The following is a 23,503-nucleotide window of genomic DNA, read 5'->3' as shown; positions in this document are numbered from 1 at the left end:
CGTGATGTGACTCTTTTTGCATCGTCGGCAATAGGGTGGGCGCAGCTTTGGTATGATGAAACCGGTCCGCGGGCCGGCAGTTTGACACCCCTGATTTAGATGTTGCAATAAAATTAATGAGAAATGTGAATATGGTTCTTATAAAAATGAAACATAAGCCAATTTGGATTTCATTTACACTGATGCATAACATTTTCTTTGGATCAGCAGTATGTTATAAATTTACCTTATCAGGGCCTTCTAACAACCGGTATCTTTTAAAGATCCATGCTTGAATAAGATGATGTGTGATACCCACTTAGATCAAATCTAGCGTATGTTGGAAAAGCCCCAGTTTCACTGCAAATTCTCCAATGAGCAACTAAGAAGTGAGTGAATATCCCCACAAAATGTAAAGATAATTTCATCTATTTTTGAGGATCCAAATTGATAAGGAAGGCTATCATTTATGAAAGAAGAAAAAATACATTTGTCATGGCTAAATAATTATGAATCTTTTGGAGTATCCTTTCTGCTTACCCTCAGTATAGAATTTATGTTACATTTTTCAAATCTCTACTTACTTCATCCAATGATTTATCTTCCAAGGCAGTTAAATCTAATAAAGGATTTTTCACTCCTTGACAGACCATTGCTTTTAACCCTACGAAAAGAATGAACCAAATTTAAGTCGGGTCAGATAGATAAGGATAAACTATTTCAAAGTCTTAAGCACAGGACATTGCCTTGTTCCAACATACACTTTTCACCCTTAGCTTCATAATATTGTCAGGAAATGGTTCCCCAGAGTCTCAGGGAACTTTTGCAATTCTATCTAAACACTAGAGATTGAACATTAGGGATTAAAAAAATATGGGGTTTATAATTAAGCTATGGCCCCTCACATTAATACCAGAACTTTCCACAGATATTATTACAGGCGGTACTCGACTTACGATCACAATTGAGACCAGGATTACCATTGCTAAGCAAAGCAGTTGTTAAGTCAGTCATGCCTAATTTTACGTTTTTTGTCATGTTTGCTAAGCAAATGGCTGCAGTTGCCGAGTGCGGTGGTTAAGCGAGTCAGTTTTCCCCCATTGACTTTGCTTGCTGGAAGCTGGCTGGGAAGGTCTCAAGTGGTGATCACAAAGACCATGGGACACTGCAGTCATTTGTAAATATATGCCAGGTGCCTGTATGCTGACTGTGGGGATGCTATGATGGTCATTAAGTGTAGAGAACAGCTGAAAATCACTTTTTTGGTGCCACTGTAATTACGGTCACTAAACGAATGGCTATAAGCCGAAGACTGCCCACATTCTAAGAGGTTATTGGCATATATAGGTCCCAGGAACAACTGTCAGAGTATTAGTGTTTCATGAATAATTTAGAATTATTCATGGAATACTATTTCATAATGGTTTATGATATTATAATATACTTAACGTTAAATACTGGGGAGAATCCACTGATGTATTTCTGGGTGGTAGAAATGCTTATGTTCATGGAAACACAAGAGATTTTTCCTCATGCCTGCATCCCAACTCTCACATGAAACAATCAACTGCGAATAACCAAGAATAGAAGATGATTTGAACATTCTCCACCCAGATCCGTGAGAGGATGGAAGCAGCAATAGGCCATTTTCGTCATGACAGACGACAGTCCATCATACACGCAAAGTGGACCAGTGTTTTGTAGACAACTCTAGGGATTAAAGCATCAGGCTAGAAGCCAAGAGATTGTGAGTTCTAATCCCACCTTAACCATGACACCCAGCCGAGTGACTTTGGGCCAGTCAGTCTCTCTGAATCCAACCCACCTCTCAGAGTGGTTGTTGTGGGGAAAATAAGACAAAGGGATATTAGGTATGTTTGCCATCTTGGGTTATTGATAAAATAAAGAGGATGGGACATAAATAAATACATGCATAAATTTTAAAGTTCCTCCCCTTTTAGACTAATTTGTAAATCAGCCAACTTTGCTTTATTACACATAATACAGTTAAAGGTAAATGTTCCCCTGCACATGCGTGCTAGTCGTTTCCAACTCTAGGGGCCGGTGATCATCTCCGTTTCAAAGCCGAAGAGCCAGCACTTGTCCGAGGACGTCTCCATGGTCATGTGGCTGGCATGACTAGACGCCAAAGGCGCACGGAACGCTGTTACCTTCCCACTGTAGTGGTCCCTATTTTTCTACTTGCATTTTTATGTGCTTTCGAACTGCTAGGTTGGCAGAAGCTGGGACGAGTAACAGGCGCTCACTCTGCTACGCGGCACTCGGGATTTGACCCATCAAACTGCCGATCTTCTGATCGACAAGCTCAGCGTCCTAACCCACTGAGCCACCGCGTCCCCCTATATAATACAGTTAAGACACTCCAAAATGATTTTATAATTTTGACTGGTCCACTGTTTTCTTACAGATGTATTAGCATTTTCTGACTCAAAATTATGGAAACCTTTTCTGAAGGAGGTTGCAAAGATCATTGTATGCTGCTGTAATTTCCATTCTTCTTCTGATATACAAATAAATACACATAAAACAAAAGAAATCTGAAAAAAATTAACCTTGCCTACATAAAAATGGGCAGTGAATATCACTAAGATCGGGATTTACAGCTGAGTAATTTCCATTATAACACTGAACTCTTGGCGACATCACAGAACCTACTCACTTGCTTCTAAAGAAGCTGCACCTATGTATTTCTAAAGTCTTATACTACATATAGTTTAGTTCTTTTACAATTAATACAGCTGTCTATAACTACCACTATGCTCGTATACATACCCTTTTCATCCATTTTGGCACATTCTGCAAAAAGGTCCTTTGATCCTGCATTCAATCTATCTCTATGGAAATAGTGAGACTGGAAGAATCGAGTCCAGAATTCTTTTTCTGTCATATTGTGTGGAACGTTTTCTGCATATTTAAGTTTTACTATAATAAACATAAAAAATAAGACTTAATAGTTACCATGTAATCACAAACTCTTTAATCAGCTTAAAACATTGAATTTCAGATGAAAGAGTACATCAAACAAAAAAACATTCAGCACGCAATAAAAAAGATTTTAGCACTGTTCCCTGACGCAAATAGGGTACTTTATTCGACATAAAGAAACTGAGTATTTCGGCACTGAAAATCAGAGCCTTCAATTTAAGGGATAGACAGGCTCTTTTTTCTGACATTTACTATTACCATATGCTCAAAATGTAGTGTGACATTATCATCACTGTACACCACACCAGCAACATTCACTATCTTAAACATACATCTACAGTGCCAGTTGGGGCATATGGTTTGGATAAGTTGCTTCTTGGCCTGATCACTCCAGAACCTTTCCCAATGAGATTGTCTATATGATGGGAGGTGGTATCAAGCATGGGGGAAAAAAACACAGCAGACAAGCCATAAATAAACTGGAATTAGTCCAGGAGAATAAACTGTGTTGCAAGGAATTCTCTATCTGGGATAGAGAATTTCCACTATTGAACCCCTCTTCCAAACTTCAACCGTCTGTGGTGCTTCTACATTCTGCCTAATAATTGTGTGGCTGTACAACTCATGAAGGCTCCATCAATGTCTCTGAAAGCAGTGACCAGGATCCTTACTCAGAGTTTGCCCCACAATGAAACAGAATAAAATTACTCTGGATTAATTCTTGGTCTCCATTTCCATATACACCTGCACCACCTGCCAAATGAATGATTCAGCTGATATAAAAGGAGGTATTTTCTTGTAAAAGGTAATTAATGGATCATACTACTCATTAGGTATGCATCGACCTGTATTTCAAGTGGAAAAGCGAGCTTAAGACCAGACAGCTTTTAAAGAATTTGTTGATAAGGGCAGAGAGGACATGCTCATACTCTCAATTTTCTCTCTTTGAATTCACATCTCCATACAGCCTCATTATTATTATGGGAATTTTAAAGTATTATTAAGCATATATTTAGCACAATATATATATAAAATAAAGCATAATTGGCATATTTAATTGAAGGGATACTTTCAAATCACATTTAAAGTTCAGAAGAGAAGTGGAGTATACGTGTAACAGGAATGTTACAAATGTGTATATTATATATTATATTATATTATATATTATTATATTATATTAATTATAGTTTTGTTTACCTGCTGGATAAGTCCTAAATATTGATTCAATGATATCTGAAGTCAAATTATATCTTAGTCCATTGCATCCATCTGTTTGAGGTCTAACATCAGCCTACAACATAAAAATATCTTCAAAATGGTTGCCCGTTATTTTTGTTAGTTTACAAATACTTCAACAAAAATAGAAAAAATAAAATACAAGAAAAAAAAGTGAGATATTTATAAAAAAAAATTAAATAACAAATAATGAGCACAAAGAAACATTTTTTCTAGTGTTTCCATTGCATTAATGAAGGGTAAATTCAAAAGTTAAGAATACATACATTTTGATGCTGATACACAATTGTCTTTCCAAGAACATGTATATATTTTTGTAACATTCCAACCACAAAGATCCAACGTCCTTCACAGACAAATTATTTATGTTTGGAATATGGTTTAATAATATATCAATAGAATTATATCTTAACTTTTTCCCTTAAAACCTGGCTTACCATATTAAAAATATTCATCCAATATAGAGAAATCACAGGACCTGACCGAATCATGTAGATAAATATGCTTTCAAATCTGTTGGATCAACACAACCAATTTTTTTAACATCTGTTGAGTGTCCAATCAACCCCCAATAAATGCATTTGTTTGGGGTGAATGAGTGAGACTCCCCTGTTGCTACAGTTGAAAGAAAAAGCATGTGAACCCTTTGGGATTACGTGGATTTTTGCATGAATTGGCCATAAAATGCGCTCTAAACATCATGTAAGTCACAACAACAGAAAAACACAGTCTGCTTAAAATAATACCACACAAACATTAGCTGTTGTCATGTTTTAATTGAACGTAAGATGGAAACATTCACAGTGCAGGGTGGAAAAAGTATGTGAACCCCTAGCCTAATGACTTCTCCAAGAGCTAATTGGAGCCAGAGGTGAGCCAACCTTGACTCCAATCAGCGTGACATTGGATGTGTTGCTGACAGCTGTCCTGCCCTTTAAAAACACACACCTGTTTTGGGTTTACTGGTCTCAAGAAGCACTGTCTGATGTGAACCATGCCTCGCAGAAAACAGCTCTCAGAAGACCTACGATCAAGAATTGTTGACTTGCATGAAGCTGGAAAGGGTTACAAAAGTATCTCCAAACGCCTTGATGTTCATGTGTCCACGGTAAGACAGACTGTCTACAAATGGAGAAAGTTTAGCACTGTTGCTACTCTCCCTAGGCGTGGTCGTCCTGTAAAAATGACTGCAACAGCACTGCGCATAATGCTTAATGAGGTAAAGAATAATCCTAGCGTGTCAGCTAAAGACCCTACAGAAATCTCTGGCACATGCTAACATTTTTGTTGACACATCTACAATAAGGAAAACATTAAACAAGAATGGAGTACATGGGAGGACACCATTGCTGTCCAAAAAAAATATTGCAGTATGTTTGAAGTTTGCAAAAGAGCACCTGGATGTTCCACAACACTACTGGCAAAATATACTGTGAACAGATGAAACCAAAATTGAGTTGTTTGGGAAAAACACGCAACGCTATGTGTGGAGAAAAAAAAAGGCACAGCACACCAACATCAAAACCTCATCCCCACTGTAAAATGTGGAGGAGGGAGCATCATGGTTTGGGGCTGCTTTGCTGCCTCAGGGCCTGGACGGATTGTTGTCATTGATGGGAAAATGAATTCCAGAGTTTATCAGGACATTTTGCAGGAAAACGTACGACCATCTGTCCGGCAACTGAAGCTCCGCAGAGGATGGGTGATGCAACAAGACAATGACCCAAAGCATACAAGTAATTCAACAAAACAATGGCTTCAACAGAACAGAATACGCCTTCTGGAGTGGCCCAGTCAGAGTCCTGACCTCAACCCGATTGAAATGCTGTGGCATGACCTTAAGAGAGCGATTCACACCAGACATCCCAAGAATATTGCTACACTGAAACAGTTTTGTGAAGAGGAGTGGTCCAAAATTACTCCAGATCGTTGTGCAGGTCTGATCTGCAACTACAGGAAACGTTTGGTTGAGGTTATTGCTGCCAAAGGAGGGTCAACCAGTTATTAAGTCCAAAGGTTCACATACTTTTTCCACCCTGCACTGTGAATGTTTCCATCTTATGTTCAATTAAAACATGACAACAGCTGTTTGTGTAGTATTATTTTAAGCAGTGTTTTTCTATTGTTGTGACTTACACGACGTTTAGAGCGCATTTTAAGGCCAATTCATGCAAAACTCCACGTAATCCCAAAGGGTTCACATACTTTTTCTTGCAACTGTACCTTAAGGAGCTTTGGTTTGTCCGCTGCCTTCATCCCACTCTGCAGACTTTTGTCAGATGTCTTTGGAAGATGTGACATTGTGTTACTTAAAATGGCAGTTGCTTGGATTGGATTTTTAATTATCTGTCCCATCCCTTTCTGCTTTTGCTTCCGGCTTAGTAGAGATGACTGAGACTCTGCTCCTATTTAGTTCAATTGTTGATCAAATGGAATTATTAGTACACAGGTATTGTGTTTCTCCCGAAATAAGACCGGGTGTTTTTTTCCCCCTCCAAAAGAGGCACCAGGTCTTATTTTCGGGAGGGGGGAATGTCTTTTCCATTCACCTCATGGCGGCAGCAATGACAACCCCACCCAGCCAGCCCACTTCTTCTGCGGCCAAAGGAGTAGCTTCATTCTGCAGCTGAGAATGGAGCTCTGACCTGCATTTCGCAGTTACAGGCCTCCTGGAAAGGCCTCTGCAGCCGAGACCTGAGCTATGGATTGAATCCATAGCTTGGTTCTCAGCTACACAGGCCTTCTGGAAAGGCATGTCAGAAGATGGAGCTGAAAGTTGCAAATCATGATCACATGACCACAAAGTGTTGCAATGATTGTAAATGTGAGCTAGTTCCCAACCACACAAATTACAATCACATGACCCCAGGGTGGTGGTAGTGCAACAATTGTTACTTTGAGGAAATGTTGTCAGTTTTTCACAGCTTTTGTAATTTCAAACCATCATTAAATGGTTATAAATCAAGGACTATCTGCAATACCTTTTAAAAATTGTACACGATATTCAACATGCTAGGAGTTTCCATATTTTTTTAAAAAGCATTTTTAGTAAAACATTCATTCAGCAAGTATTACGCTAGTTAAATTCTTTCTGTAAAGTGTCAGAGGTTTTCAAGTATTACTAACAAGATGATCTAAGAAAGAAATCCCACTTTTAACCCAAACTTACCAAAAGGTATGAGCTGAATTAAAAATAAAATCAATGATTGAAGAGATATAGGAATCTGCATTTATCCTATTAAAAAAATCAAACAAATCAATGAACATACCAGAAAAGCAGCAGAAATGCCAACATCTTGCTTGCTAGGTGCTGCAGAATTATCCGAAGCATTCATATTTAAACGGTTGGCCCAGAATTCCTCAGCACTAATCACCTGACTTACAACAAGATCTTTATAAAGCTGAAACAAAACAGGATCTTCTTGCAGCATTCTGTGAAAAAGATATTTAAAACTTATTGTTAAGCTCATTAGACATTAAGAAGTAGAGTTTATCAAAGAATCAAATGGTCATATCTAATGTACACCAAGCAACCTTCTGTTCTACAATGAAATTTTCCATGCCTAATTGCAGAGAAAATAAGATACACTGGAAAAAAAAGGGTTGTATATTAGTTGGTACAGCAACTCCTGATGCTTAAACTACAATCAATCTTTATTACTACTGCATAATATTAACAGATTACCCAAAATGGTTTATTTTTAATTGAAGGCTCTAACCTGTTTTTTTCCTCTAGTTCCTTATTGGCTTTCCTCTTGAACTTTGGTAGCAGCTGTTGAAGAAGATCTTTAACTGCATCACGTTCTTTTACTGCTGTACTTTCATTAGAAAAATGGAAGTTAGTTGTGTCTCCTGCATGCAATACCAACTGAAGCTGAATCTTAGCTTTTCCTTCAGGGCTGATTTTCTGACCTATAATAAAGAGAACATGTATTACGTAACATCGAATGATTTATTAATCTGCCTTAAAGAAACCACCTTACATATCACTCCCATTTTTTACTGTAAAACTAGTTTTTATGACAATAGCACTTAATTTCCTGAATATCATCCTGAATACTTATTAAACTACAACATAAATCATGTTAATATAACCAAAAGTCAAGTCTGGCCAACTCTGCTATGAAACTGCTACTCTTTAAAGAGCAACATATCAATCCTTTTCTAGTTGCTTTTATGCCCCTACATATTAGGCTTATATGGTCCTACGTTACAGCCTTTCTCTAGGAGAATATATAGCATTTTCCTAACCAGAGGTGAGCAGCTTATAGGCCGCACAGTCCCAAAATTCTATTTATTTGATTTTGATCCCACCTTTATTTTTTGCAGTCACTAGAGCTCCCAGAAAATGGCACTGCTTCTGGGATAAACAAGTCATACATAAATGGAACAATGGCACCATTCAGTTATGTGACATTGTTATGGGGCTCAGCTATCTTGAAATGGTAACTTTCAGAAGTGCAGCTCCCAGTCTTTCTTCTACAGCTCTAACGATTGATGAGTTCTTTAGATAGTCATCCAGTTGCAAACCAAAAAGGCATTTAATTTTTTGCCACAAGAGAGTTATAAACAGCAATGTAAAAAATCAGAATATAACTTTAAAAAAATCTTTTAACTATGAATAGTACATCTCACTGACATAACAAATACCGGTAATACTGAATAGTAAAAAATAAGCAGTGCAATAAACAATGTACATGGAATGACATTTTTACAAAGTATGTCCTGGAGAATGAAGCAGGTCACCAAATTATATTTTAATTTAATGCTTTATATTAATACCACATAAACTAAGCACGAAAAGGAGTATGTTCTTTTCTTATTTAGATCCCTCATAAAAGCAAGAAATATCCATTTCTTCTCTGCTAGTACAAATGGGGTTGACTGTGTTTTATGGCAATGTATGATGCAGGAAGCTGTGGCCTGTTTGAAACCAGGCCATGCAAGCAGCGGGTGACCATGTGTGCAAAGCTCCACTTGCACAAGCGACTGGCACTTGCGCATGAAGCTCCATTTGCACGTACCTGCCACTCGCACGGAACCATCCCCTCTCCCCTCATGCCAGACCACCAAGCCAGAAAGGTTGGGAACGACTGATGTACACCTTCTAAAGCTCCAGAATGAAAGGCAACATATAAATCTAAATGAAAATAAAACTTCCCCCCAAATTAATGTAACTGAATACATATGATTAAAAAAACATCCACTCCAGAAGTTTTCACTTACATTTTATATCTGCATACATATGGCTGATCGTGAACCGGTCTTTGCCCTCAGGTGCCCAAGCTATTCTTTCAGCCATGAGATAAAGAGCCCCATCCTGTTTCTTTTGACGCACTTTCTTCACTATTAATAACACTTCTTCAGATGATGTTGCCATGATGACTTTAGGATACTAAATTAAAAATAATCTTGTTATTTGATTTTCATAGGTAAGTGTTTAAATTTATACTGTGATTCTATACTACTGGTTGCTATTAGTGGATATCATTAAAAAATTAAGAGCAAATACTTCATTTCCATAATTGGAGAAATTTTAATAAATTAAATTAGCAAATCACACTAAGTTACAAGGAGCTTTGTTCGCTTTTGGCTTATGATGGTTAAAAGAAGCCATGATTTAGTATTAGGTGTAAACCAAGCCACCAATGTTAGAAACCACTGACAATGATATTTTATATTTGAGTTGCATGACATTGTAAAAATTTGGATTGTTATTTAAAAGATACCGCATCTATTGTGATGAAACTGCAGACGTCAAATACCGCAATCTGCATAAATGCTGAAAATATTATATTTAAAGGTATAAAGGCATAGATTCCCCTGCTTTTCTGCCACAATATATATATATATATATATATATATATATATATATATATATATATATATGTGTGTGTGTGTGTGTGTGTGTGTGTGTGTGTGTGTGTATGTATATATCCATATTTTTTCATTATATTTAATGCTTTCATTCATAGAAGAAATATTTTCATTCTGTGCTGCAGTTGATTCTCAAAATCTGTTCTCAAAAGTATGTTTCAAAGCAGAACATGGAGATGGTAATCACAAGAACAGCATGAAATGTGTATGCATCTGGGTATTATTAACATATTGGACTACATCCAACAATACATGGGCCACTTAAGACAATGGGAGTGCCATTCCTGCAACAGATTATCGTTAGATTTAAACCAGAGGAATGTGCTTTCAGTACCTACCTTTTTAAACACACAAACACACACACACACTCAAAAGATGGCATGACCTACAATTAAGACAAAGAATGTCTATCTAATATATAGTTGATTCATAAATAAACAGTCCTAAACACAACATAGGCCCAAACATTTCTAAACATAAGCAATACTTCTTTGCTACCAGGTAGAATGTTCTAAAGCTTTCCTCTGACAAATGAAAATTGTTAATAATTCATCTAGAAGTGAGATTAGATGAATACATATTTCTGTAAGAAATGCAATTCTCCTTCCCCAGTATAACTCCTACTCAAAATATCAACTATATGGAGCACATTGGAAGCTGAACAAAAATTAAGAAAACCAAACCTATTGAATGTTACAATTGGCTTGTAAGTATAATTTGGCTGTATCTAACAGTTGTAAATGTAGAAGAAAACACACAGAGCTAAATGTTCCTTCCTCTATCTTTCCAGAGTTCTCAAAAAAATACACTGTTGTGGGAGGGAGAGAACCCACAAAAGTGGGTGCTCTTCAATGGATATACTCAGCTGAATTTCATTAACTTTATCATATCCTTTTGAAAAACAGACCAGCAGCTTTCTCATTTGAACCTGACCATTAAATGTAAACAACTCGCTTGCTAAACACAGATTAAAATCTGTCTGGACAAACTGAGTTGAAGAGAATTTATAAAACTGTTTCGGAAACTGTTAGTTTCATGTTAAGTTCTAATCATTATAGTATATGCAATGAAATCTATCCATGTCTATTACAGCTTGTGAACTACTATGAAGAACAGTTGGTTTTAGGAAAGGTATCAAATTAATTCCACTTGCTTGCAGGGAACTACTTTTTAGTGTGGAGCAAGGAGATAATTTTTTACTCCTTGTTCCTTCAAATTCAGCTAAGTAATTCTGAACATTTTGAAGCTGTAGGGCAATCTTTTTCAGCTGTGATTCAGTGGAACTTTTAGGTTTCACAAAAAATTATAGGGCAGGTATGTCAAACTCGCAACGTCACGTGATATCGCACGATGTATCACAACTTTTTCCCCATTTAGATTTTTTAGATTTTATTAGATTTATATACCGCCCTTTCCCGAAGGACTCAGCAATGGGGTGGGTGCAGTTTCGGCGTGATGCATCTGGCCTGCAGCCCAGCAGTTCAACATGCCTGTTATAGGAGATGCTACAAGAGACTGTTATCAAAGCAACAGAAATCATAGCTTTCAGTACTTCATGTCCCATGTATTCTATTTCACAGCTATTTAATATCAAGGATCAGAAGACTGCACCACATAGAATGCTAAGAATTTTTTTTTATATGCCACTCTCAAGTGCCAGCCTGCCACTGTGCTGTTGTTATAAACACTATAAAATGTGGATTGTATAGGCCAGAAATGAATTTTGGTATGTTTCACTTTTGCTATTTTTATGCAAAAATTCCTTAATGTCTAAAAATTCAAGGATTTCTCCAAGATAAAAAGATAGAAAAAGGCTACTCAAAAGGGAGATATAGATATATAATACATTTGTGCAGATTTTCCCAAAAGAGACCACAATACCAGAAAAATATATGCTCTTGCTGTCATTGTCACATGAGAATAATCTCTTCATGCATAAGACAGTCCAAACAATTTATGCTTACCTTCTGAAACAGACATATATCCATGTTGCTTTAAAAGTATTTATGCAAAGCTATTTTAAGAAGGCATTCTTCTAGTAATCATTTACAACAGCATATGTTGTCTCTGAGTCAGAATTTTGGAGGTAAAATTTTGGATGCTAGTAGAGTATGCAGAGTTGTCTGTATTTTCTTTCTGATACAGGTGAATAAACATTTTTTCCAAAGGAGGAGCTAATACTGCTGTAATGTTTCAAGCATCTTTATTGCTGCTTTTATTCTCTATATTGTTTTATTGTATCTTGTATAATATCTATCAAATGTTTAACTGTTTGAATATTATAAATTGCTTTCAGATTTTAAATGGGAAGAGGCATTTTAAGTGGAAGTGGCTTTTAAAGATAGCTTTAAGTAAATAAACAATACATAACTTCTAACTAATATTAACTAATATTAATATATTCACTTATGGATCTATATTAACTATAATCAATTTTATAATCAAACATTTACAAGGATGAATTAATGTAATACATTTTATTTCACAGAAATTCATCAGGGAGCAAAAATTATTGTAGAAATATTTTTTGCTATAAGTAAATGATTTACACATTCTTATTCTTTACACCAAATGTAGAAAAAAATCAACATGCTATCATATCCATAATGTCATATATCATCCAAGAAAATTCCTTCCCAGCCCAGTAAAAGTACACATCCTATCACTTGGAGTAGAGAATTACTGGAGAAGAAAAATGCTGCAAACTTTACAACTAAATAGACTCCTCATACATACACTAATCAAAATTTGGAGATCCTTAACTGCTCTGAATTAAACAATCCCATAATACAGTAACCAAATATATTTTTAAACCAAGTACAGATTGATTTCTTACTTTTAAAGAATGCATCACTAGCAAGGAGATTCAGTGCCCTAGTTCATAAAGTGCATTAGTTAACCAGTTTATAAAGCAACAGAGTTACAAAATGGATTGTTGTAAACAGACTTAGTATGATGGCGTTTCTTTGTATACATTTTTTATCCATGGCACAAACCCTGTTATCTAATTCTAGATAGTTTTTTTTAAAGTCAGTGCACCTGTAAAACAATAATTCCACCCCCACTTCTCACATCATGCTAGCAAATCTTTTCCTTGCTCTTACTGAAACAATTCCGGAGAATAAGACTGGCCATACCCTTTTCCTCAAGGATCAGATAAAAGAAAAGAAATCCAGAAGAAGAAAGGGGAAAAAGGCTGTATTTCATTAAGACCTCATTTCCCATTAAAGGAAAAAACAAACGCATTCCATTTAGAAAGAAACATTCGGCGAGGTAATGAAAAATTTCCCAGGGCCAGAGGAAAAAAAAGCAGGGTGAATGAAAAAAATGCTCCCTCCTACATTAACCGCATTGCCACCTGCTCGTAAGGTTCATCATGCCCGATCCTGCAAAAAAGGCAGTGTCTGAGGAGGAATCAGGAAGGAAGAGTAACTCTGGCATGAAGGAGTAACTGCTTCACCAGCCCCACCCCAACCTTTTATGCTAAGAGAAAGCGAGGTGGGCCCCAGACCCGGAACCGTTGAAATAAGCCAGGGGTCGGCAACCTCGGCTCTTTTATGACTCGTGGACTTCAACTCCCAGAATTCCTGAGCCAGCATAGCTGGCTCAGGAATTCTGGGAGTTGAAGTCCACGAGTCATAAAAGAGCCGAGGTTGCCGACCCCTGAAATAAGCCAATATTAACAACGTACCGTTAGGGCGACTACTGTGTTTGTGCTCTCACCACCGGCTCCTCCGTTTCTGCTCCCCACACGGAACCCCCCCACAAACTTCGAAAGGAAGACGGTCCTAAGCTTCAACTCCGTTCCGTTCACAACTTGTAAAAAAACTCCGCCGCCGCCGCCGCCTCCTCCTCCTCCACTACCACCGCCGCCGCCGCCGCCGCCTCCACCGGGGCCATGGGGCGGCCAGAGGAGCACGGCGAAGGAGCACGTGACCGGAAACGCGAGCCCACGCACGACAGGAAGAACATGCGTCACGTGACGGCCCGCGCCGCCATGACACTTACCCTCTCACGTGATAACACCTGTCGCTCCCCAGGCCCCTTTTCTGCTCACGTAACGGTCTCTTTGCAGCGTCGCCGCCATGACAGCCTTCCGGGGAGGAGGACAAAAAAAAAAAGAGGGTTGGGGTGGGGTGACAATAGAAGTAACACCGCGGTCGCTCCCGCCTGATTGCTTACGAGCCTTTGGGCGAGTCCCGTAAAACGGATGCCTTCCCGTTTTTTCTTCTCCGCCCTCCTCTCCGGGTCCATCGGATGGATCCGTTCTCGGTTGCCGGCGCCTCCCTGAGGGGGGAGGGGGGATCCTTCCTGAGCCAGGGTTCGAAATGGGGGTGGGAGGGGGGAGAGAGAGAGAGCAGCGAGGGGAGGGGCAAACGTGCGGCGGTCACGTGACGCGGATTGCGCGAGAAGGGGCGGCTGCCAAATGACGCAGGTCTCGGCGAGGGGCGGGTTTGGAGGAGGTTCTTAGGTGGGAAGGGAAAGCGAGAGAGAGAGAGAGAGAGAGAGAGAGAGCCGGGCGCTCGCGCTGTCACGCGCCGGGGTTTCTCTCGAGAGGCGGGGTTGCGGAGCGGCAGAGAGCTTCGAGTCGCTGAGGCGTTTGGGTCGTTGCGTTCGGCTGCGGCGGAGCTCGAGCGGCTCCATCCCGAGGGCTGCTCTGGCGCGGTTGCCCTGCTCTTGTTTCTATTGAAGAGAGAGTTTGAAAAGAAAACGACGACTTGGGTCTTCGGGAGCGGCGAGTCCTTTTCAAGTCCGGACTGTTCCTTCCGAGAGCTTTTCTGGCTCGGACTCGATGTTATATCGGTAGACTTGTCACAGATAGGTATTTTTTTTGGGGGGGTGGGGTGGGGGGCGGGGGAGGAAAACGCGTGTGTAGTTCAGGGGTTCCCAACCAGGGGTGCGAGACGATATGCCAGGGGCTGCGAAAACTTGGCTTTTCCAAATTATACTTCCATGCATAATTCGTTGCCGTTATTTTGAACTCTTGCAAGGGGGGTGCCGGAATATATCGGAAGCCTTCTAGGGGGTGCCGGATACAGGAAAAGGTCGGGAAAACCACTGATGTAGTTAAAGCCGTTTCTCACCGGTTTGATCTTTTTCTTTCTTTCTTTCTTTTCTTTTTTTACGAATCCTTTCGCGAAAGTCTTGTATCCGCGCGGTGGTGGTGGGGGAAGCCGATTGGGACCGCCTATAAGCCCCGCTTTTAATTTGCTCCAATTCATTCATTCATTCATTCATTTATTTATTTATTTATTTATTTATTTATTTATTTATTTATTTATTTATTTATTTATTTGATTTGTATACCGCCCTTGCTCCAATTTATTTATTTATTATTTATTTATTTATTTATTTATTTATTTGATTTGTATACCGCCCTTGCTCCAATGTATTTATTTATTTATTTATTTATTGATTGATTGATTTGATTTGTATACCGCCCTTCTCCCTAAGGACTCAGGGCGGTGAACAGTGACAATTAAGACTTCTTGCATCTGCTGTTATAGCGCGGGGCTCTCTTGATTTGCACGAAAGGAGGTTTTGAAATACAGAGCCGCGTCTTCCGATTCTTAAGCCATTGTCAGACCTATATGTATTGTCTGCAATTTATGTATTTGAGAGTGTCTTGGGGGCCTGTTCTGCGAAAGAGCCCACTCCCCAGGAAGAGAAGTCGCCTAGGCAGGGTACTCAAATTACAGGGATGTCGTTATATATTCAGCCACTATTTAGTTAGCTAGGCTTTTAGATAAGGAAGTAATTTTTTGTAAAAAAACAACAACAACAATAACCCTACAAAGCAGGTTTCTATATTTTTCTGTGAATTGTATTTGATTCATCTAAGGATGAAAGTTTATAAGGTTAATGATACTCTTGTTCTGGAACACCCAGTGACTTAGGGAAAGGCTTTGGAAGTGGAGTTACCGGTAGGTGTAACTTTGTTCAACACAAGGGAATGGAAGAAAAATGTAATGCATAGAAAGCATTCTCGCAGTATATTAGCCACGATGAAGACATTGTGGATTAAGTTGAGAGTTTTAATTGCATTTTGAAACCATAGCTTGCAATATTTATCTCACCTGTGGCTCTGGTCATTTCTCTGAAAAAACGCTGGAGGGTCAGTGATTTAACTTGTACTTTCAGTTCCTGAATATAGAATGATGGAGCAATATAGCAAAATCACTCCTCCATAGTTCCTAAGTCATTCTGCATCTCCTATTCCTCCACTCAAATTAGTGCCAAGAGAAAAGTTAATTATGTCCCCTGATTAATTTAATTAATTAATTTAATTTAATTTAATTTAATTTAATTTAATTTAATTTAATTTAATAATTTGATTTCTATACCGCCCTTCTCCCGAAGGACTCAGGGCGGTGAACAGGGCAATACACAATAAAAATCAGATACAAAAATTAAAAAACCATTAAAAACCAATTAAACATCATGCCCATAAAATCAATACATATTAAGTTAAAAACTAATTTTAAAAAACCCAACCCCACCCCGTCAGACCAGGCCAGCTTGTTCGGAAAAAAATGTTTTAAGATCGCGCCGGAAGGAGCGAAGGTCGGGGGCCATCCGGAGCTCAACCGGTAAGCTGTTCCAAAGGTCTGGCGCGCCCACAGAGAACGCTCTCCCCCTGGGGGTCGCCAATCGGCATTCTTTGATCGTCGGCACCCTGAGGAGGCCCTCTCTGTGGGAGCGCACTGGACGGAGGGACGTTGACGCCGGTCGCAGGTGTTGCCGTAGGTAATCCACCTTATGATTAAGCCACCTTATGATGAAAGTGGTTTATATAAAAACTAAACAGTTGGGAAAGAGCCACCAAACACTGTAAATGTACCTTGGAAACACAGGAAAAAAATAGACTGTTCGGTACCTCATCTATAAGTCTCTTGTATGATATTCTAAACCACAGTTAGGGATTTATATGAACACAAGTAGTTCTGAGCCCAAAATTTCTGTTGCTAAGCAAGGCAGTTAAATGAGTTTTACCCCATTTTATGATCTTTTTTTGCCATAGTTGAGCAACTCACTGCAGTTAAGTGAATTTTGTGGTAGTTAAGCGAATCTGGCTTCCCCCATTGACTTTGGCTTGTCGGAAGCCAGCTGGGAAGGTTACAAATAGTGATCACATGACCCCAGGACAGTGCAACTGTTACAAATATATGTCAGTTACCAATCTCCCAAATTTTGACACATGACTCTGGAGATGGTTCTAAGTGTGCAAACTGGTCATAAGTTAGTTTTTTCAGTGCTATTGTAACTGTAAACAGTCACTAAATGAATGGTTGTAAGTTGACTACCTGTAGTCTCTCTTTCCATGTAATTTGCTAACCAGTACAAATGTGATATACTAGAGTGCAAAGAGTAAAATAAAATTCCCCAGTGGCACAAGGAAAATAGATGTTGAAGAGGCAATTGATCTTGCCATAATCTAACAAGCTTATGTCATCTTCCTGAAGTTGATTATCTCTGGCTTAGGACAATGTATACATATTACAGCTTGTAAAATATAGGTTTTAGCTTAGCTCACTATGTTACAGTAAAATATTGTGGTTTATGGAGCAAAATATAGGTTAACACAGATGAACTAGGTTAACATATCTGCCGTCTGGATGTTGGGCATTTTACACCATGAGTATCAATAGAAAGTTTAGGAAGTCAAATTAACAGTATGAAATCATATTTCACATTTAGTTTAGTTTAGTTTTATTAAATTTTTATACCGCCCTTCTCCCGAAGGACTCAGGGCGGTGTACAGGGCAATAAATATCAGAATATAAATACAAAAGTTAAAAGAAGTTAAAAGAATTAAATAATCATGCCCAATATAATACAATGATTAAAACTATGTTAAAATTAGATCCAACCTTTGTCCTTACAGGAGGAGTAGAAAAATGAAGCAATAACATTTTGTGAGAGGCCATTATCATGGCAGCGATACCTGAATCTTGCAGCCATGTTTTGGCAGAGTTCGAATGCCTTGGTCCCCTGCTTTCTGCTCTCAGGCTGGATTCCAGTCGCCTGAAGGTGTGTGTCAGTCACAACTATTCTTCTGTCTTTTCTCTCTTTTTGATTGTAGTTTGACATCCTATATATCAATAATGTATAATACATTATAATGCAACATTTATAGTTGCTGGTTTATTGTATGTAATCATGCTAGTTGGTGTGCAACAAACAGCTTTGGACAAACAAAAGTAAAAAGCAAATTATAAAAATGGATAACAATGGAATTAAAGAGTGTACTTGCAAACTGCCAGAGAAAGTGAAAGGGTAATATTGTGCTCAGATATAACATCTGTAGTTTAGCCAGATTAAATGTTGCTTCCTGTTTTTCATTTTTCAGCTATGTATTTGATTAATGGTCAGCCAAAATATTTTGAATGTTAGTTTCACTTCTTATTAGGACTTCTCAAAACAGATGGTTACAGATAGTCCTCAACGTATGACCAAAATAGACTGTTGGGTGCCCCATGTGTAAGCCTCTTGTATGTAGTTATTCTAAACCACAGGTATACAAGTATTCCTTGACTTACGACCACAATTGAACCCAAAATTTCCATTGCTAAGCATGGCAGTTGTTAAGTGAATTTTGCCTCATTTTATGACTGGTTTTGCCACAGTTGTTAAGTGAATCACTGCAGTTGTTAAGTGAATCATGCCCTCATTAAGTGACTCTGACTTCCCTCATTGATTTTGCTTGTTGTAAGCTGGCTGGGAAGGTTACAAATGGTGATCAAACGATCCTGGGACAGTGCAACCATCATGAATGCATGCCAGTTGCGAAGCACCTGAATTTTGATCACATGACCTTGGGGATGCTGCAATGGTCATATGTAAAATGATCATGTCACCCTTTTAGAGTTCCATTGTAACTTTAAATGATTACTAAACAAATGGTTGTAAGTCAAGGTCTACCTATACTTTAAGACCATTTCAGACAATTGTCTCTGATCCTTGTTTGTTTTAACCATGCATGTTCAACAAACCTATTTAAAGTTTGGCAGACACAATAGCTTATTTCATGTTAGATCTTTTGTCTGCAGTAGATTTACAATCACAAACACTGTCTTATTAATTTAAAAAGAAAGCAGAAGTATCTGAATTTTGCAGGTAGTAAAGAGGCATGCACAATACAAAGTTCTTTGCTAAAAGTTATTCTTTAACATCAAAACATAGTATGGTGGTGTTTGTGAACTGGACTATTTCTTTGAAGAATACATATACCCTCTTGATTAAGGGCAGCATATAGTCATTGTGGTATGTATCAGGATACACCTGGTGAGATGCAAAGGGAAGGAAATGTCTCAAAGTAATGTGGCTCTCTGCCCATAGGGAGATATTTTTTGTCTTCAAACTCTCTCCATTTTTCATATTGGTTATCTCCATACCCTAGCTCTTCTACTTTAGCCAGTCTTATTACAGTGTTTTTAAATGTAAACTTATCAAAAAAAAAGATGTGTGAAGGGGAGTGGGAACCACACAAAAAGCCTCAAGGAACCACTCGTTTATGGACGATGTTTTATGCTAAACAGATCTCCCCTGCCTGTTTCTTGGAAGTGAAAATATGATTATATGAATCAGAAACAGAGTGAGGTGTTTTAATAACAACTTTCCCCTTTTTCCCCCCCTTAAGTGTACATGTATAGGAGTTTCTCGAAAATGGTTAGCACTAGGCAGCTCAGGTGGAGGCCTAAATCTCATCCAGAAAGATTGTTGGAAACAGAGGCTTTTCCTCACTCATAAGGTAAGACTGAATTAACCTTGCAACAACCTTCGTGTAAGAATGAATTGCAGTGGGCAGGAGCTGGGAAGGATGATTCAGAAAAACAACAATGAAAGAAAACAAAATTAATTTTAGAGGCCTAATACGGGTAGTCGTTGCTTAATGACTTGTTGCTTAACAACTGTTCCAATCATGATGACACCTCCCCTTCGAATTACCTGTGATTCATCCTCAAAGTTTAACTGTTGCACACACACACACACACACACCCCGATCACATTTCATGTGCTTGGTAACTGGCTCACATTTATGATACTGCATATTTGGTTGCAGTTTACCACAGTCATGTGACCACTATTTGTGCAATTTCCAGCAAAAAAAAAGTCCATTTGGGAGAATGGATTACTTTGTTCATTGATAAAGCTGTGTAAAGCTCATGTCTGAGTTTTTTGAGGGTTAAGAGGTTGAAAAATATCCATTTTAGACCTTAGGGTACAAATAGGTAATAGCTGTTATGATTGGAGTGGATAGTTTTTTTTAAAAAAAGTATGTGGTGTAGGGGGTCAGACATTGTGGAAACAATATGCTACCTAGGATAAGTCTGATCATTTTTATCTCCTTGTAGGAAGGTGCCATTTCCTGTGTTGCCTTTTGTTTACAGGATGAGGATTATGTTGCTGTAGCTACCAGGTAAGGACATGTTAACTAAATGATTTTTATGTACTGTGCACCATGACATTTTGGCAAGGGAAGATTTATTTCAGTGATGCAGGCAAGATGTTCATATAAGCTTGTAAGCCGCCCTGAGTCTTTGGAGAAGGGCGGGATATAAATGGAAATAAATAAAATAAAATAAATAAATAAAAATACTTGTTGAGAAAAATGAAAGTGAAATGAATGTTAGAATTAGAGATGTCCTGTCTTTTTTCCAGGCTGCTCATACATTTAGTTAGCCTTTTCAGTTAATAGCACCGTATATTTAGAACTTCAGATGCTCCACTGTCCTACCACTCGTTTGTGTGCATGGGATGAAGAATAAATATGTACACTTATCAGCTTGTCTTGGTATCCAGAAACATTGGATGGTGGGATTAGTTCTGACTTGCAAAATATCATAAGTGGAATATTATGTTCTCTTTTGTACAAATAAGGGGAAAGAGAAGGATGAAATACTTAAATTCAGGTGTCAAACCATAGTTTGTCAGAACAAGGCTAATATTATTTGTCCTTCAGAACAAGCAAGAGGTAAATGCTGCTTAGAAATAAGTCAGCATGTTCACACTGCCCCGTTTTCATGGTATAATGTCCGCGAGTATCTTTTGAATTTTATTAAATATATTGGCTCCAGGGTATTCCATCTGCAAATAACATTCTGTTTGTGTAGTGGGATCCATTGGAGGAGAACTGCTAAGAGAAGAGGCATACAGCTTCCTTTTTTTTTAATGTAAGGGCTAATCTTCAGTGGAAGAATTTGAAATGACTTCATTTTACAATTAACGTTTGACCTCAGTTGTATCTTTTAATATCTAATTAATTTGATATTATAATGAATGCAATGTAATGAATGAATGGTGGCTTAGAAATACCGAACTTTATTTTTACAGTCAAGGCCTTGTTGTTGTATGGGAATTGAATCAAGAACGTCGTGGGAAGCCAGAGAGGATTTATGTCTCTTCTGAGCACAAAGGCAGAAAAGTAACAGCTCTTTGTTGGGATTCTAATGCACTCCGTGTTTTTGTTGGTGATCATGTGGGGAAAGTGTCTGTGATCAAGATTAATTCCTCCAAACAAGGAAAGGTATATTTTCTTACTGGATATTGAACATAAGAGCTAAGCCTACAAACATTAGCCAGTCTTAACAGTCAGGATTTCTGATCTCCAAGGTACCAACATCTTTAAAGAAAGCACAAGCTGCAACTTTGGGAGGTTAATGGGTTAATATGCTTGAAGGATTTCCCCTTTATTCTTCTCAGTTTCAAACCCAGGAAGAGGTTGAGGTCTAATGATAATTGCCAGGGTGAAATAGGTTGCTTCCGTGGTGGAGCACAGGAGGTTAGTTTGTGAGTTGTGATATAATGGGAAATTCTGATTTTTGGTAGACTTTTTGGTCCAAACTCAATGGACCCAAATTTGTCAGTTTGGATTTAAAAAACAACAACAACACAAAATACATTTTGGATTATTGTGGCATCCTTGTGGAGGATCCTTTTGTATTGTGAATTGTGTAAGAAAATAATGTCTAAAGTATGATGCAGATTTCAGTTCAAAGAAGAAACTATCCTGGCACTGCATGCTCTTTTTCCCCCAGTTCATATTAATATTTAGAAGAATGTTTTCACTGATCCTTAGATATTAATATGTGCAGTTCTAGACGTTTCAAGTGTAACATGAAATGTACCTTAAAAATTTTAATTATATGTAAGTTTTCTTTTTGCTTTTGTTTTCTTGAACAATTTAATTTAATTTTGAAACTTGTCTTCTCGATGAATGGATTAATCAGGCACGTAAAATATGAGCACATTTTCATTTTTTTTCTATAGGCTGCTACTGCATTTGTGATGTTTCCCATTCATATTATAACCACGGTTGATTCTCGGGTGGTTCAGCTTGATTATCTGGATGGCAGATTGCTTATCTCTTCTCTTACACGCTCTTACGTATGTGACACGGAGAGGTAATTAAAATATTAATTACTGTCTGTGCAAATTTAATGTCATGCAGATAATCTGTAAGGCACCTTTGAGAATAGTATCTTTCACTTAGAAATGAGGTTATATATTTTTGTCACACATCTAAATTTATATGTGTTAGATCAGACATGTCAAACACAAGGCCCGGGGGCCGGCTCTGGCCCGCGAAGTGGTTTCATGCGGACCGCGAAGCCATCCTGGAAACAGTGAGGGAACGGCCCCCACTGCCTTGGCCCTGGCCCAGAGACCCTCCTTCTGCCAGAGACCCTCAGATCTGTCCCACTCCTGCCCAGGCCTCCATAGGCACCCTTGATGCGAACGATGTAGAGCTGGCCACGCCCACCCAGTAGGCCATACACACTTTAGCCACGCCCACCCAGTAGGCCATGCCCACCCAGGCCACACCCACCCAGCCCCCTGAGGGCAACTGCAATGCTGATGCGGCCCTCAATGAAATTGAGTTTGACACCCCTGTGTTAGATCAAGGATCTCAAACTCAGATTGTCATGAGTTCTGTACAAGGACTAGTTAATTAGCCTGAAAGCTACGATATGAAAATGTGTTGCGTACATTGAGGTGATAGTAACTGAATTAAAAATAAGGAATATCATAATAACCTATAAAGCACAAATTAAATACTTTAAATTGGCAGAACAGAGCTGTAACAGTTTGTGGCTGCTTAGTTGGCAGCAATTTTCCCTAACTAGAACACATGACAGATCTGCTTTTACTTTTCCTCTTGCTGAGCAGGCATCTTTCTTCAGTTATTCCCGCTCTCTCTCTCTGCCTTTTTGTCCCTCCATTGAGAGATTTTGCTTGCCTGCCTGCTTTCCTGCTCCTTGCTCAGATTCTCAGTTTGGGTGGCCAGATCCAGCGCTTCTTCTCCTTGGCTGCCTTATCTTACTCTTTCTCCAGTCTCCCAGCTCATCTCCCCTGGCCAAACCTCATCTCTCTGCTGCCCTGTCGAGAGACTTTGGTTCCATTCCGGAGAAAAGCACCAGTGGCAGATCATGTGAATAATAATTAATTTTATATGCCACCCAAC

The 23,503-nt window shown here is 38.6% G+C and overlaps 2 protein-coding genes across 15 annotated transcripts in view; one reads left to right on the top strand and one right to left on the bottom strand.

The window, feature by feature from the left end:
* Positions 1 to 14,394, bottom strand: part of GTF2H1 (general transcription factor IIH subunit 1) — a 35,945-nt gene extending 21,551 nt beyond the window's left edge. For 3 of the 7 annotated variants that reach the window (XR_014024604.1, XR_014024605.1, XR_014024606.1), the window contains exons 1-7: positions 12,003 to 12,098; positions 9,388 to 9,556; positions 7,881 to 8,073; positions 7,431 to 7,593; positions 4,123 to 4,216; positions 2,773 to 2,922; positions 564 to 643 (exon numbers count right to left, since the gene is read on the bottom strand). Coding sequence is in view for 1 of the 7 variants with exons in the window: in XM_081313754.1 (XP_081169880.1) it covers positions 564 to 643; positions 2,773 to 2,922; positions 4,123 to 4,216; positions 7,431 to 7,593; positions 7,881 to 8,073; positions 9,388 to 9,556; positions 12,003 to 12,026 (873 nt within the window). In the remaining 6 variants the exon portion in view is untranslated. Of the gene's footprint in view, positions 1 to 563; positions 644 to 2,772; positions 2,923 to 4,122; positions 4,217 to 7,430; positions 7,594 to 7,880; positions 8,074 to 9,387; positions 9,557 to 12,002; positions 12,099 to 13,729; positions 13,977 to 14,046 lie in introns of those variants that run through there. The other 4 variants (XR_014024601.1, XR_014024602.1, XR_014024603.1 and 1 more) reach the window with 4 other exon arrangements.
* A 209-nt stretch (positions 14,395 to 14,603) lies between these two features.
* The window catches only part of HPS5 (HPS5 biogenesis of lysosomal organelles complex 2 subunit 2), a 40,858-nt gene continuing 31,958 nt past the window's right edge, over positions 14,604 to 23,503 (top strand). For 5 of the 8 annotated variants that reach the window (XR_014028088.1, XM_081340296.1, XM_081340293.1 and 2 more), the window contains exons 1-6: positions 14,604 to 14,860; positions 17,924 to 18,069; positions 19,679 to 19,789; positions 20,394 to 20,458; positions 21,373 to 21,565; positions 22,309 to 22,442. Coding sequence is in view for 7 of the 8 variants with exons in the window: in XM_081340296.1 (XP_081196422.1) it covers positions 17,971 to 18,069; positions 19,679 to 19,789; positions 20,394 to 20,458; positions 21,373 to 21,565; positions 22,309 to 22,442 (602 nt within the window). In the remaining variant the exon portion in view is untranslated. Of the gene's footprint in view, positions 14,861 to 16,751; positions 16,786 to 17,923; positions 18,070 to 19,678; positions 19,790 to 20,393; positions 20,459 to 21,372; positions 21,566 to 22,308; positions 22,443 to 23,503 lie in introns of those variants that run through there. The other 3 variants (XM_081340294.1, XM_081340295.1, XM_081340298.1) reach the window with 3 other exon arrangements.

The sequence above is a fragment of the Vipera berus genome (genome assembly GCF_964194415.1).
Source record: "Vipera berus genome assembly, chromosome: 1".
Taxonomy (NCBI): domain Eukaryota; kingdom Metazoa; phylum Chordata; class Lepidosauria; order Squamata; family Viperidae; genus Vipera; species Vipera berus.
The sequence above is the reverse complement of the archived record's forward strand: the minus strand, read 5'-3'. Positions and strand labels throughout refer to the sequence as shown.